At 45.6% G+C, this 12,754-nt stretch overlaps 2 protein-coding genes across 5 annotated transcripts; one reads left to right on the top strand and one right to left on the bottom strand.

Moving 5' to 3' along the window:
• Positions 1–650: 650 nt before the first annotated feature.
• On the bottom strand, positions 651–10,390 carry LOC103626311 (glutamate receptor 3.5). Of its 2 annotated transcripts, XM_035959021.1 has the most exons (7): positions 9,682–10,319; positions 7,000–7,246; positions 5,308–6,650; positions 4,938–5,215; positions 1,914–1,945; positions 1,408–1,814; positions 664–1,303 (listed from the first exon to the last, which is right to left on the bottom strand). In XM_035959021.1, the coding sequence occupies exons 3-7, from the start codon at positions 6,637–6,639 to the stop codon at positions 857–859; spliced, it is 2,496 nt and encodes an 831-aa protein (XP_035814914.1). In that variant the 5' UTR covers positions 6,640–6,650; positions 7,000–7,246; positions 9,682–10,319; the 3' UTR covers positions 664–856. The 2 variants fall into 2 exon arrangements, with proteins under 2 accessions (XP_008644925.1, XP_035814914.1); XM_008646703.4 differs by lacking the exon at positions 7,000–7,246 and having other exon boundaries at positions 651–1,303; positions 9,682–10,390.
• A 382-nt stretch (positions 10,391–10,772) lies between these two features.
• LOC100193618 (Remorin family protein) lies at positions 10,773–12,549 on the top strand. 3 transcript variants are annotated; one of them, XM_008682939.2, is made up of 6 exons: positions 10,773–10,878; positions 11,011–11,087; positions 11,156–11,461; positions 11,579–11,945; positions 12,041–12,125; positions 12,212–12,540. In XM_008682939.2, exons 1-6 carry the CDS (start codon positions 10,853–10,855, stop codon positions 12,401–12,403), a joined length of 1,053 nt encoding a protein of 350 aa, XP_008681161.1. In that variant the 5' UTR covers positions 10,773–10,852; the 3' UTR covers positions 12,404–12,540. The 3 variants fall into 3 exon arrangements, with proteins under 3 accessions (XP_008681161.1, XP_008681160.1, NP_001132191.1); XM_008682938.2 differs by having other exon boundaries at positions 11,567–11,945; NM_001138719.1 differs by having other exon boundaries at positions 10,799–10,878; positions 11,177–11,461; positions 11,567–11,945; positions 12,212–12,549.
• The last annotated feature ends 205 nt before the right edge of the window (positions 12,550–12,754 follow it).

Genomic DNA, 12,754 nt, shown 5'->3' with positions numbered 1-12,754 from the left:
CTCGTGGATCTACTTGACAAGGACCTAGTCGGTTGCTCCGCCTTGCGGTCCCGCTCAGCAAGGAGACTTTGGTCAACAGGAAGGGTTTATAGGCCTTATTTTGGTACCCTGTTCCTAGGTATCCCGATACTATGTTTTTTATCATCATTGAAGCTCTAACTTACATCTATGTAAAAATCAATGCTTAATTGAATTTATGGTTTAAATAGCATGTCAAATAATTTGCTTGATGAGATGTTTCATCTCACCCTTGTATTACTCCTCCCAAGTATTTGATGCTTGTTTTGAGGGAGTGGGAAGTAGCTACACGTCCACGCTTCGTTATACAAACTTATTTATGTTTTATACATGTTAATTTAGTTAAAACATTTCGGTTGTGATGATGGTAATTTAATCTTTGGTGTGAATGTTGAATTCTATAGTTGTAGTTAATCTTTCACCGATATGGAGTTATTGCTGCTATTGCATACTTCTATTATTAAATTATATCTATTTGGCTTCCACGTTTCTTATATTTACAAAGGAGGTGGTACCAAAATTTATTTTTAAATGTTGATTGTAATGTTTAGTAGCATTGTGGGGTTTTGCCGATCCTAGAGGGTTACACATTTCCTAAAAATTATAATAATAAATTATTTAGAAAACTGTACTAAATCTCGTAAATTAGTAAACTCTTCATAATTAAATTCAGGTAATCATAAAAAATAGCGGTCATGAGTAGCCTTTCCCAAGCATGTATATCTTTGCAAAATTCTAATAACCGTGATAAAAGACAGATTCTCGGATCGTCGTATAAAAAATAGCGTTGAAGTCGATCGGGGATGCATGTTCTATGCTGAAGCCACTGATTGCGCATCTAGAATCCAGCAGCATGGTTATCTTTCTCACCTGGCCGTCGTTTCATCGAGCTCTTCATGACTTCCTCCTCCTTCATGTCGAAAAACTTTAGAATCTCCTGGAAGCTGCCAAGGCGTGACAACTTCCGCTGTCTTTTGCCAGCACCATCAGCGCCAGCTTCATTGGACTCGTCAGCATCTTCAGAATTGGAGTACTGCTTGTACTGCCAGCAGACTCGTATGAAGAACACCACCACAGCGAAGAGACAGATCAGGGCACAGATGAGGAAAAGCCCCCAGAAGCTTCCGAGGCCAAGCCTGGTTGCACCCACATTGCTCTCATCATTGGTGGCGCAGCTCGGCTGTGTGAACCACTCGTCATGGATGCTCTGAAGCTGGCCACTCTCTGAAAGCTGAAGGATGGCGGTCGACATATCTGCAGCAAGGGGGGAGTCTTTCTGGAATGCCTGCAAAAAAAAAAAAGGACAAGATGAAGGAGAATGAAGGCACAGAACAATTTTTTTTAAAAGAAAAACAAGTCACAGAACAAGATGAAAGGCGACGAACATACAAATCCCCATCCTTCCCTTGTGAACTGCTGTCCAACAATCTTGAAGTTGCAGTAGTGTGACAGGAAGATGTCAATATATGGCTTCTCGTCAATAATAGCAGCAACCCCACCATTTTTTGGTCCACGGTTAAGGGCATCAGCGTATTCCTCGATCGTGTTCAGTTGCACCAATCGAGACTCAGGAACGTTGAGGTTTAGCATCAGGTATTTCTTGGTGAATTTTCCGGTCTGGTATCCAATAGGTAAAGAGCTTGATATGAGACTGTCAAGGCCTGTAATTCCTGTCGCGAGCTGTTGGACCGTCAGGATTGACGTCAAACTGGCAGTGTAGCTTGAAGTGATGATCAACACGACAAACATCCATATGATCAACACGAAACGCCCGAGCGCGGTTCTGGTATTCTCCTCTGAAGGTGAGAGTTTTTCGTCAAGAAGTTTCTACCGATGCAGTGAAAAAAAAATCATGGGCAAGTTGATGTCACCGAGGCATCTAGTAGTGGACTTACGGTGTGAGAAGAACATTGTGGAGAAGCTGAACCTGAAAGAGAAGCACGCAATGTATATATATGTCAACTGCTAAGGTTAGCAACTAAGCATAGAAAAGAACACAGAGAAAAGGATAAAATTGAATAAAGCTACAAACATTTTGACCAATATAATGGAATTGCCAGTCTGAATTTTGACTAATGCCGGGTATTCGTAATAAACTAGGATAACTTACCGTGTGTTTGGTTGGGTGCATGCGCCCGTGCAAAACTCTAGAGATGCAAAAATCAGACAGCTCCGTGTGTTTGGTTGCTTGGACGTGTGTCTGGGCCAGGCCACGCTCGTGCAAAACATTGGCCTCAGCCAGGCCCGTGGGATACGGCCAAAAGGCGCGTTCCACGCGAGCCAGGCTGCGCTCGGCCACTCGCGCTCTCCTCGCGCTCGCGCTCGCCTCGCGCTCTCCTCGCGCTCGCGCTCGCCTCGCGCTAGGGTTTCGCCGCCGCCTCCTCTCCCCTCCCATCTCTCCCTCTCACGTCTCTTCTCCCCCTCGAGCTCCCCCGCGAGCAAGCTCTCGCGTCTCCTCTCCCCCTCGAGCTCTCCGTCGAGGTCCCCCTCCCCCCCGCGAGCAAGCTTTCGCGTCTCGTCTCCCCCGCGGCGAGCTCTCGCGTCTTCTCTCCCTCGCGTTCGAGCTCTCGCGTCTCCTCCCTCTCGCTGTTGTGACACTCCTTCCAGGTAATCTGTTCTTTTGATTTGTAGTAGTATTGGTAGTTCTTGGCTGAGATCTGATATTTATGCATAAAAATAGTTCTTGGGTGAGATCTGTTCTTCGTCTGATCTGGTATAGTTGTTCGCTGAGATCTGGTAGTTGTTGGCTGAGATATGGTAGTTGTTGGCTAATTTCTCTCCTCTGAGATCTGGTAGTTGTTGGCTGAGATCTGTTCTTCGTCTGATTTGAGCTCTCCCTCTTGCATGCACCCATTTCACCCCTCTCAGATCTGGTATAGTTTGCTAATTTGTTATATAAAAATAGCTTCTGGTGTAGGATTTTGCTGCAAAGTACCATGTTGTTAGTGTTCCTCGGATGATTTTAGGGTTTTGCTACAAAGTACCATGCTTGTGGTGTCGCATGCACCCATTTCGCTTCCATGTCTGGGATCAGATAATTTGTAGACTACCAAAATCATGTCTGGGATCATGTTTACTGTCTAAACAAATCATGTTTGGGATCATGTTTACTGTCTAAATCATGTTTAGATAGCAAATCATGTTTAGACAGTAAAATCATTGCAACTGAGCACATCATGTCTCCTGATGTGATCGTGACCTATGGCTCAAGACTTTCCTAGCCAAGCACTACCACAACTGATGTGATCTGATCTGTCTAAGAACAATGATGTATCCCTGAGTTCTATGGGTGTATGGGTTTAGGACATCTATATTGTTTAAGAACAGATTTGGTCCACTTGCTCTATTCCATCTATCCTAGATGCTACTTAAGAACAATGATGTATCCCTGAGTTCTATGGGTTTCCCTGTTTAAGAACAGATATGCTACAGTTTATCTGATGTGTCTCTCCTTTATCCTGATTAAGAACAGATTTGGTACTTGAGAACAATGATGTTTCCCTGTTTGAGAACTGATATGCTACACTTGATCTGATGTGTGTGTCCTTGAGTTGTTCTGATTACACTTGTTCTGTTCTGTCATCTTGAGTTGTTCTGTCTTCTTGAGCTGTTCTGTCTTCTTGAGTTGTTCTGTCATTTTGAGCTGTCATCTTGATGTTCTGATTACAATAACTGCTGTTTGAGAACTGATATGCTACACTTGATCTGGTTTTGGTGTTTGACAAATGAGAACATATACTCCTCTATCATTTTTGCAAACTGGTTATGTAAAGGATAAGTAATTGTAATTTACAAGTGTTTTAGACTTTGTCTTTTATGCTGTTTAAGAATATATATGGTACACTTGATCTGATGTATCTGTCCTTTATGCCAATGATGATAGCAAAAATGGATATTAAGCCTAATCAGGTAGCCAGTTACTAATATTTGTTGCTTGAGAACAGATATCCTTTATGTTATTTTTGCTGTCCTATATGGTACTTAAGAACAGATATGCTATACTTGATCTGATGTGTCCTATTTGCTGTTTACAAGTCCACATTTGTTGTCCTTTTTGAAGTTCTGATGTTTCTATATAGTAGCTGGCTACACTGTCATGTGGAAAAATTTCGCTGAGCTGAGGCTAATAATAATACTGTTTTCAAGTATGAACTGATGTTTGCTGCTTTTACAAGTCATGACATGGTTTTATTTGAAGTCATGTTTGTTGTCCCATGAACTGAGTTGTAAATTCTGTTAGTAGAAGCAGAAGTAGAAGTAGAAATAGCAGAAGTAGAAGTAGAAATAACAGAAGTAGAAGTAGAACTGCTGCTATTGCTACTGTCCTATGAACTGAGTTGTAAATTCTGTTAGTATGTAACATAGCTAGTGTTTACAACTCAGTTCATCAGTTTATACATGAGTTTTCAGCAACTCAGTTCATCAGATGAAATATGAGTTGTATACGTGTATAAGCTGAAAACTGATGAACTGAGTCGTATGAACATCAGATGAATTGAGTTGTGAACTGAGTTGTAAATTCTGTTAGTATGTAAAAGTAAGAAACATCAGATGAGCCGAGTTGTGAACTGGTTTTATTTGAATTTCTGTAAATTTTGTTCATTCTTCTATGAATTAAGTTGTTTTAATCTAAAATTTAAAAACAGCAAACAAAAGTTGGTACTGCGATCAGCCTATACAGGCTATGGTCATCCTGGTTAACCAAACAGAAGCTGTGTTCATGCAACTTATAAAAACAGCAAACCAAACAAGGGCTATGGTCATCCTGGTTAATTGCGATCAAAACAACCAAACAAGAGCTCTCAGCGTACTTGTACCAGCCTATACAGGCTAGGCGCAGCCTGCATCTGAGCTGAGAACCAGGCTCTGCTCATCCAACAACCAAACATACGGTTAGAGTAGCAACACAGCCGACGTACCAGAATATTGTTATGACTTGATTACATGGAGGGCCTCGAAATTCTGGATTACTCCGATGCTCAAGTAGCCACACCACAATTCCCACCAAAATGAAAAGAGCGCCTGTGATAAACCACATCTCCCATGTGAAGGGTTTAAGGAAAGCCCAAGCGCTTGAGGTTATGTGTTTCACCGGCGCCACTATCACAAGCCCTGAATCAATGTAAGGCTGCGTGTACTCTGCAAGCCGTGTTCCATTTCTCACTATCGCAAAGTCGCCTACAGCTGCATCAAGTGTCTGAATGAAAATGAAACAAACAAATCAGAGGACTGTAAACAAATTAAAGCTAATAGTGAAACAAACTGGGATGACAAAGAATGAGGACGTACATTGGAAGCAACCATCCCAACGATGCTGACATAACTAGGGTTCTTTGTGCCATCCCCAATAGGAATAAACTGGTAAGGAACTGGGTAAGGGAGCAGTTTAATTGCTGACTTGAAAACATCAATGCAGTAACCCCTCACAGAATCAGGGGTGCTGCCTGACACCAATGCCTTGAAGCTTGGTTTAACCGGGACCCCAACTCTTAGAGGCTGGCCATCGTTCGGGAACACCCAGCCTCTAGGTATATCAGTGGAGTCACCAGGCCATACCACACTGTTCAGCTGATGGGTACTTGTGGACGCATTTGGTGACATCTGATACAGAATTTCAGGAGCAGCCACAGAAAGGCCTGAATAGTTGGACCAATAGCCGATCAAGTGGGTGCCAGAGCGACCGACATTGAGGATGTCATATGCTGGGTGTAGCAAATTGCCACCTGAATCAAATTTGACTGCACCTGTTAGACCTGTGAAGTTTGTGAGGAGAAGCTGCTGCAGCATCTGGTCACCACCATCGAATATCTTGAGAGTTGACAGGCGCAAAGTGGTGCCATTTGGATCGTGCAGCCTTGGATCTGTTGAGAAGTTGATCTGGTTTCCAGCATTGAGAAATTGATCCACAGAACGAGCAACAGCCCAAACTGAATCATAAGCATAGAAACCGTATGAGTTCAGTCCAGGAGTCATACTTCTATTACGAGCCACATTGTTCCATCTAGATATGAACTTGTTCTTGGCATCAGAATCAGGAGTGTGCTGACGCAAAACAATTACTCCCTGAATATTACTCATATATTTAGGATTTCTAGATGCAGAAGAATCTAGGACAGCAGCTAGCCAATCAGTTACTATCCAGACATAGCCACTGGCCATCATCTGGAGCTTCTTAGCTGCAGAAAATACCCTCAAACCCGTGTCAGGATTGACATGCACAACCATGACCCTTGATTCCATCATGTTTGCTTTAAACAGTACATCACGGATCACATCTGTGTTTGAATTTGGAGGAATAGTTGCTTTATATGAAACTTGTGCCCTCTTCAATGCAAGCGCATCACCGAGAGCCGAGACGCCACCTCGCCCATACTCGTCGTCGATGTATACAGCAGTCACCCTTTTCCATTGATAGTAATCAACAATGCTAGCAACAGCATTCATTTGGAAATAATCACTTGTGGTTGTCCTTAAGAAGTAAGGATACTCTGATGCAGAGAGAGTTGGATCCGTCGCCGCAAATGATAGGAGAGGAACATGTAACTCATTGACAACTTGAGAGATGGCATGGCCTATTCCAGAGGATTGTGGGCCAATCACAGCAACTACATTTTTCTCCATTAGCTCCAAAGCTGCAACCAAATAAGGTTTATATGAATCAGTTCGTGCATGCACCACTAAAGTGAGTAGCAGTGACAGTTGATGAACTGAAATCAAATTCGGGTGCCTTGCAATTGCAAGCCAAGAAAAAATATAATCTCTCCGTTATTTTTTTTATTTGTTGCGTTTTAGTTTAAAAATAAATTAGTATGCGATAAATATTCGAGAACCGAGGTTTGTTCTGCTCGTAGCCAAGGTTCTGGGATCCTTTTCTGAAAGAATTCCGGAGCCCACCGAACTGGACGAGATTCAGAAACTTCGCGCGGTATCCACTACAAATTTGAATGAAATTTGAGTAAGTCTGAACAAAATTTCCCCAACCGGTTAAACATGGCAGTGGACATGGAGAGGGTGCATGCGGCGCCGGTGTGGAACGCGCAGGCGGCGGGGAGGGCGGCGACGACGCGGCGGTGGCAGCAGGGAGTGCAGATGGCAGTGACGACGCGGCGGCGGGCGTCGAGGAGCGGCCATGGCGCGAGCTCGAACGTCGGGAAGCGACCACGGCTTTGGCGGTGGTTGCAGTGCAGGAGAGCTGCCGCAGGCGGAGACGAGCCGAGCGGCGACGGCGCTGCAGAAGAAATGTTTGTGGGCTCGAATGGGATAAAATTTTGAATCGGGAGCATTATCTTGTGCCGAATCAAAATAAACGAGTCGTTGCTATAAGATTCAACAAAAGAACGGATTAAATTTTTTACTTTATGATGAAAGAAAAAGGAAAACTAGTTGTTGCATTGTGTTAAAACAAAAAAGAAGTCTGCAGGAGACCTATTCGTTTTACTTTATTCTGGGGTTCAAACATGACGCAAAGAAATATGAATCTTCCATTAGAATAAAATAAAGAATTTGATGCTCCCAAACATCTAAAATATATCTTTTACATCTTACAAAACAGCTTAGGATCTATTTGGTTCTGAGGATTGAGCACTCGGATTCCTAGTTGAATTACTTGTCTAATTACATAAGGTTTGATTAGCTGGAATTTCATAAGTTATGCCATTATGGTACCACTCCACCGCTGTTCTTTTGTCATTTTCTCTTCTATATATTGGTGAGAAATAAGGTCAACGTAATATTCTTGGTAATATTGGATGGACTTCGCCGAAGGTCTCTACAGGTTACTAACTTCATTGTGAAAGGCAAGTTTTAGATAGTAGTGTTCACCTCCTCATCAAGTTGAAGCTAATAACAGGTATAGATGGCCAATAAGCACGAGGTCCATGAGCCCGGCACGAAGCCCGCTGTTTGAGTCCGGTCCGAGTCCGGCACGGTTCGGTTCTATGCGGGCTCGGATCGGCCCGGCACGAATAAGCGGGTCGGGCTCGGGCAGGAACTAGGCACGGTGGGTTAGCCCGACACGGCCCGTTTACCTCTAAGCACGTTAAGTCCACTTTTTTGCACTAAAACGTGTTTTTTGGCCCACTTAGCCCGCTTCGGTCCGCTTTTTTCGTGCTAAATAGGCCGGCCCGACCCGTTTAGGCCTGCTGCGGACCGGGCTCGAGCAGAGAATCAAGCCCGCGGGTTTAGAAGGGCCGGCCCAGTTTCCTAACCGTGCCTGGCGGCCCGGGTCTGGGCCGGGCGGCCCGTTTGGCCATCTCTAATAATAGGGACGAAGGTAAGAAAAATATGAATCACAAGAGTGTTGAGCCAGTTGATGCCGAAAGACAACTTCGGGGGGAGTTGTGGCTGACGAAGCAAGAGACGAAGATAAGAATCGTGGAAGACTTGTCCGAAAGAAATGTGGATGGAGAAGTACGATATTGCCCTCATAGTGTTTGTATTTGTAGTAACTACTAATTATGTATAAGATGTGAGGATATATTTGTAATTTCGTCCAAAATTGTACCTCTCCCCTACAAATACATTAACAATATTGTTGAAGGGCTTCGTCTTCCGAAGGTCCTCAAAAACATGGTTTAACAATGTTTTCCAAGTGTAACATATGAACAGGTACCTTCGGACTTAGGTTAAAAGCATACACGATGTGAAAAGCATGGACGAGACGAAGGCTGATGTTGCTTCGAAGCTAAGCGCAAAATAGCTTCGACTCAATGGCGGAAAAAGGAACCGACTTAAAGGGGAAAAAACCATCTAATCTCCGTTGGGTTGACCATAAGTCAATAGTAAATATGAAGGGCATGGATGTAAATTTACACAGGTTGCGTCCTGTGCCTATAAATAGATGAACAGTACCCTCGTACTGTTCACGCTGACTTGTATTCGCTCGTGCGTCACGCTTGAACTTTTTGCCTTCTGTCAAGCCGAAGGTATAAATGTAATTCAATATTGTTCTTATTTATCTATGATGATATAATGAAGTTATATTGATAATGCTATATGATTATCCGTCCTATCTCTCATATTTTGTATGTTTCTCCTTTCATTAACATATATTGTGATGATGAAGTTACTTTTTCATGACCTTCGTCTGAAGATTATTATATCCTAAGAGAGTTAATGTTTCGAGGGACGAAGGGTATTAACCTTAACATTCTGTGTTGCCTTGTTCTTAACTCATATTATTTGAGAACAAGTCCCCAACAAATATCATATATAAATCACGTTTTAGAGAGTCCATAGATTCGTCTAGCTCAACCTTCAAAACTACCTTTGAGCTATCAGTTGTGTAAAGTCGAAGATATGATTGTAATCATTTGTTGCATTGTAGGGGATAAGGTGAAATGTAAAGTGTGCTTATTTAGATGAGTGATATATTTGTTCTTCTTGTTTTACATATTACCTTCGTTACTTAATGGTCATATTCATTTATCTTCTTTTATTGGTTGCTTATGATCTAAAGACACGATTTAGAAAAGCTCGAAAAAGTGGAGCTCAGTAGTCTAGTCGTTCATCTCTGAAAATATCTGTATTTTTGGGAGCATTTTACTTAGCACAACCGTCTCTAAAACATCTTTGGAAAAAAACTTTTGTGAAAGTTCTAATCCTTAATTGACACATGCATGAAAGAGAAAAAAGATAGACGAAGCGGACCGGAAAAGACCCAACCTTTGATGGTGCCGAGGAAGCCGCTGCAGTTGGTGTCCATAGACACCAAGTTGAGCTTGGTCCACGCGAGCACCTTGTCGTCCGCGTTAACGTCGTCGACGGCGAGCTCGATGGCGAGCTGCGCGGCGCGGCCAATCGTGGAGTCGTACGTGAAGAGGGCGCCCACGGCCACCTCGCTTGGCAGTGCCCCCGCCGCCGCCGCCGTCGGCGCGGCGGCCGCAGTGGCCAAGAGCGCAGCCACCACCACCAACTGAGCCACACCGCCCATCATTAATCCCCACCCAAGCGCTTGCCTTTGGCTAGTCTAGAGCACGATGGGCGCCGCCGCCGCCGCCGGGAGCACCAGAACCGCCAGTCGCATCGGTTAGTACGTTGCTTGGGAAGAAGAAAGCAGAGGAGGAATGAATGAGAGGCGCTGGTTTTGAGGTGCGCAAGGAATGAGGAGGGGTTAGCTAGCTAGAGAGAAGACGACGGCTATGGCCAGCGCCAGCCAACCGGTGAGGTGAGGATGACGTGGTAGCCTTGTCGTGACCGTTGTCAGGGGACGGCACAGTAGCCGTCGCCATCGGACGGCCGTGTTGAGGTGAGCCTGCGAACGAGCACTGTGTGTGGTTGAGTGGTTCTGCTTTTCTCTGTTGTTCGATCGCGCTGTTACTGTGCTAGCTGCCATCTGACCTGCACGTCAAGATCAGAGGAGCCTGAGCCTCCGATGGACGGGACCGGACGGCACGTCAAGCTTGCATTGAAGACCGTATCGGATGGATCGGAATGTGCGTGTGCACTGTGGTACTATGCAGCAGGAGTGATCAGTCAAGGTCACGCTCACGCATGATGTGGCTTAGCAAGACAAGGAAAGAATTTCTCCTAATCCATCGGCCGGGCAAGCAAAAGGTTGCCCTGGATTGAACGATTCTTTGAGATTTCAACTGGGCAAAGTGATTCTGATCCGCCCTGCCCCCGCCTCGTCTGCATTCCGTGCCTCCGAGACTAGCGCTTTCGTGTCGTGTATTTCAGCTCTTACTTACCTTGATACCCTCTCTAACCTCCTCCTCCTCCTCCTCAGATCCTCTCTATATAGCGTTCAAGTACAAAGCTTGCTTAAGCATTACACGTACGCAAAGATCGAGCTTTTAATTTGCTTTGTTCACGAATTGTTGTTTTTGCATGCACCATGGACGACGACCTGAAACATCTGAGGTAGTAAAAATTGCAAGAGGCCTTTGTCGCTTCATCCGGCTTGGTGTTCTGCCTCCAATCCTCCGGTCCATCTTGGTGCTCAAATTCATAACCATATATATGTGGCGTTTGCTTTGCTCTTCGCATGCACAGGGTCAGCTTCTCTGGGGTGAGGCAGGGCGGCGAGACAGTACCACTACCATCACAGCGAAGGACGAGTTCACGCAGAGGTGAAACTAAAATAAGCTTCCGCGACGGTTAAAAAACTGGCGAGGCAGGTGACTGATGTCTAATGCAGGCTCTCGCATTTCTGTTTTAGCGAGTGATGCGGCAGAGGAGTACGACGCGGCGTACGCGGCCACGGTGGCAGCAGTCGCCTACGCCATCGCCGCGCGAGAGGAGAGGCTGTCAGCGTCTCAAGAGAGCACGCCGTATGCTGCCGCGGACAGGCTTGCGCGTGGAAACAAGCAGTCCAGCAAGTCAGCACGCACAACCAAGAGAGGCGAGAGCCTGGAGAAGCCAAATTTCGAAGGCAGAAGGTCCTCTTCCTCGAGATGGTTCACTGGCAAAGAGCCCATAGACGATGACTACCAAGATGAACAGGGTACATACTATATATATATATATATCTAATAACTGGAATTTTGATTTCGAACTTTTCTTTTGCTTTCTGCTGGCATCATATGCATGGCCCGGGGTGAAATTTCAGCTAACGTGTCAGTGAAACGGCCACTAAGACCGGCTCAGAAGAAGCCAGCACCAGCAGAGGGTGCGGCCTCAGACGAAAGGCTCCCTGCTCTCGCTGATCCTGCACTACGCGTAAGGAAGGACTTCAGTTTCACCCGGAAACCGTCAGAGAAGAGAGGAAGTAGGCGATTCGAGCAAGATCAGGGGAACCAGACAACAGCGCCGCCGCCGCCGCCGCCAACGGCACGGCCATCGGACAAGGCGTCGAGCTCGTATTCGGCGGCCGGTAGTAGGGACAGCGGAGCTGCCACCACGTCCGGTGGACCAATGGCGTTCTCCAGCGAAAACGAAGCCATGGCAGATGCGTGGGAGAAGGAGAAGCTGGCGAGAATCAAGAGGAAGTAAGCGGCTGGTGATCAGTTTGATGATCGATGTACTTGTTTCGAGGCACGCAGATTATATTCAAATTTAATCTGCCACAAATTCCTGCCTGCAGGTACAACGAGACGATGCAGACGATTGCTGCATGGGAGGCCGAGAAGAAGGCCAATGCCAGGCGCCAAAAGCAGCTGAAAGATGAGGTTTGGTTCTGCTTGTTTTCAGAAGATTTGTCGGAACGACGACGACCTCGTTTCGTTTTCATTGATCTCCGGTCCTTCCTTTGTAGAGTGAGTCGGAGAGGAAGCGTGCCAAGGCGCTGGAGGAGTACACCGAGGAGATGTCGAGGATCAACAAGGTGGCCGCTGCGTCGAGGCTGACGGCGGAGGAGAAGAAGAGGAGTGCCGAGAGGAAGGCCAGGGACAAGGCGCACACAATAAGGTCCACGGGGAAGCTTCCCGGGGCATGTGGGTGTTTCTAATGAAACCGCACGCGCACCCGTCCATGATGAGTCGACGTGCATGATTGTGTGTGTGTGTATAGGCCTCGATCTCGATCAACACATGGATCCATTTGGTACTAAATCGAAAGGGAACGACATGAATATTTGAGCATAGACGTGAGGGCAAGCATCTTTGTCCAGAATTTCGGGTGGCTGGCGAGCAACATTCGAACTTTCAGCCTATCACCATTGCATATACCCATCCGTGGCTCTCTTTCGGGGCCTGGTCTGGCAAAGCTCCTATCGGCTTCAGCTTTCTTGATAGAGCTACTATCCGCGACCGCGTAATATTTATACACCGTTCATAAAATTCTTTTTCTTTCTCTTATC

Source organism: Zea mays, chromosome 5, assembly GCF_902167145.1.
Source record: "Zea mays cultivar B73 chromosome 5, Zm-B73-REFERENCE-NAM-5.0, whole genome shotgun sequence".
NCBI classification, from domain to species: Eukaryota; Viridiplantae; Streptophyta; class Magnoliopsida; order Poales; family Poaceae; genus Zea; species Zea mays.
The sequence above is the reverse complement of the archived record's forward strand: the minus strand, read 5'-3'. Positions and strand labels throughout refer to the sequence as shown.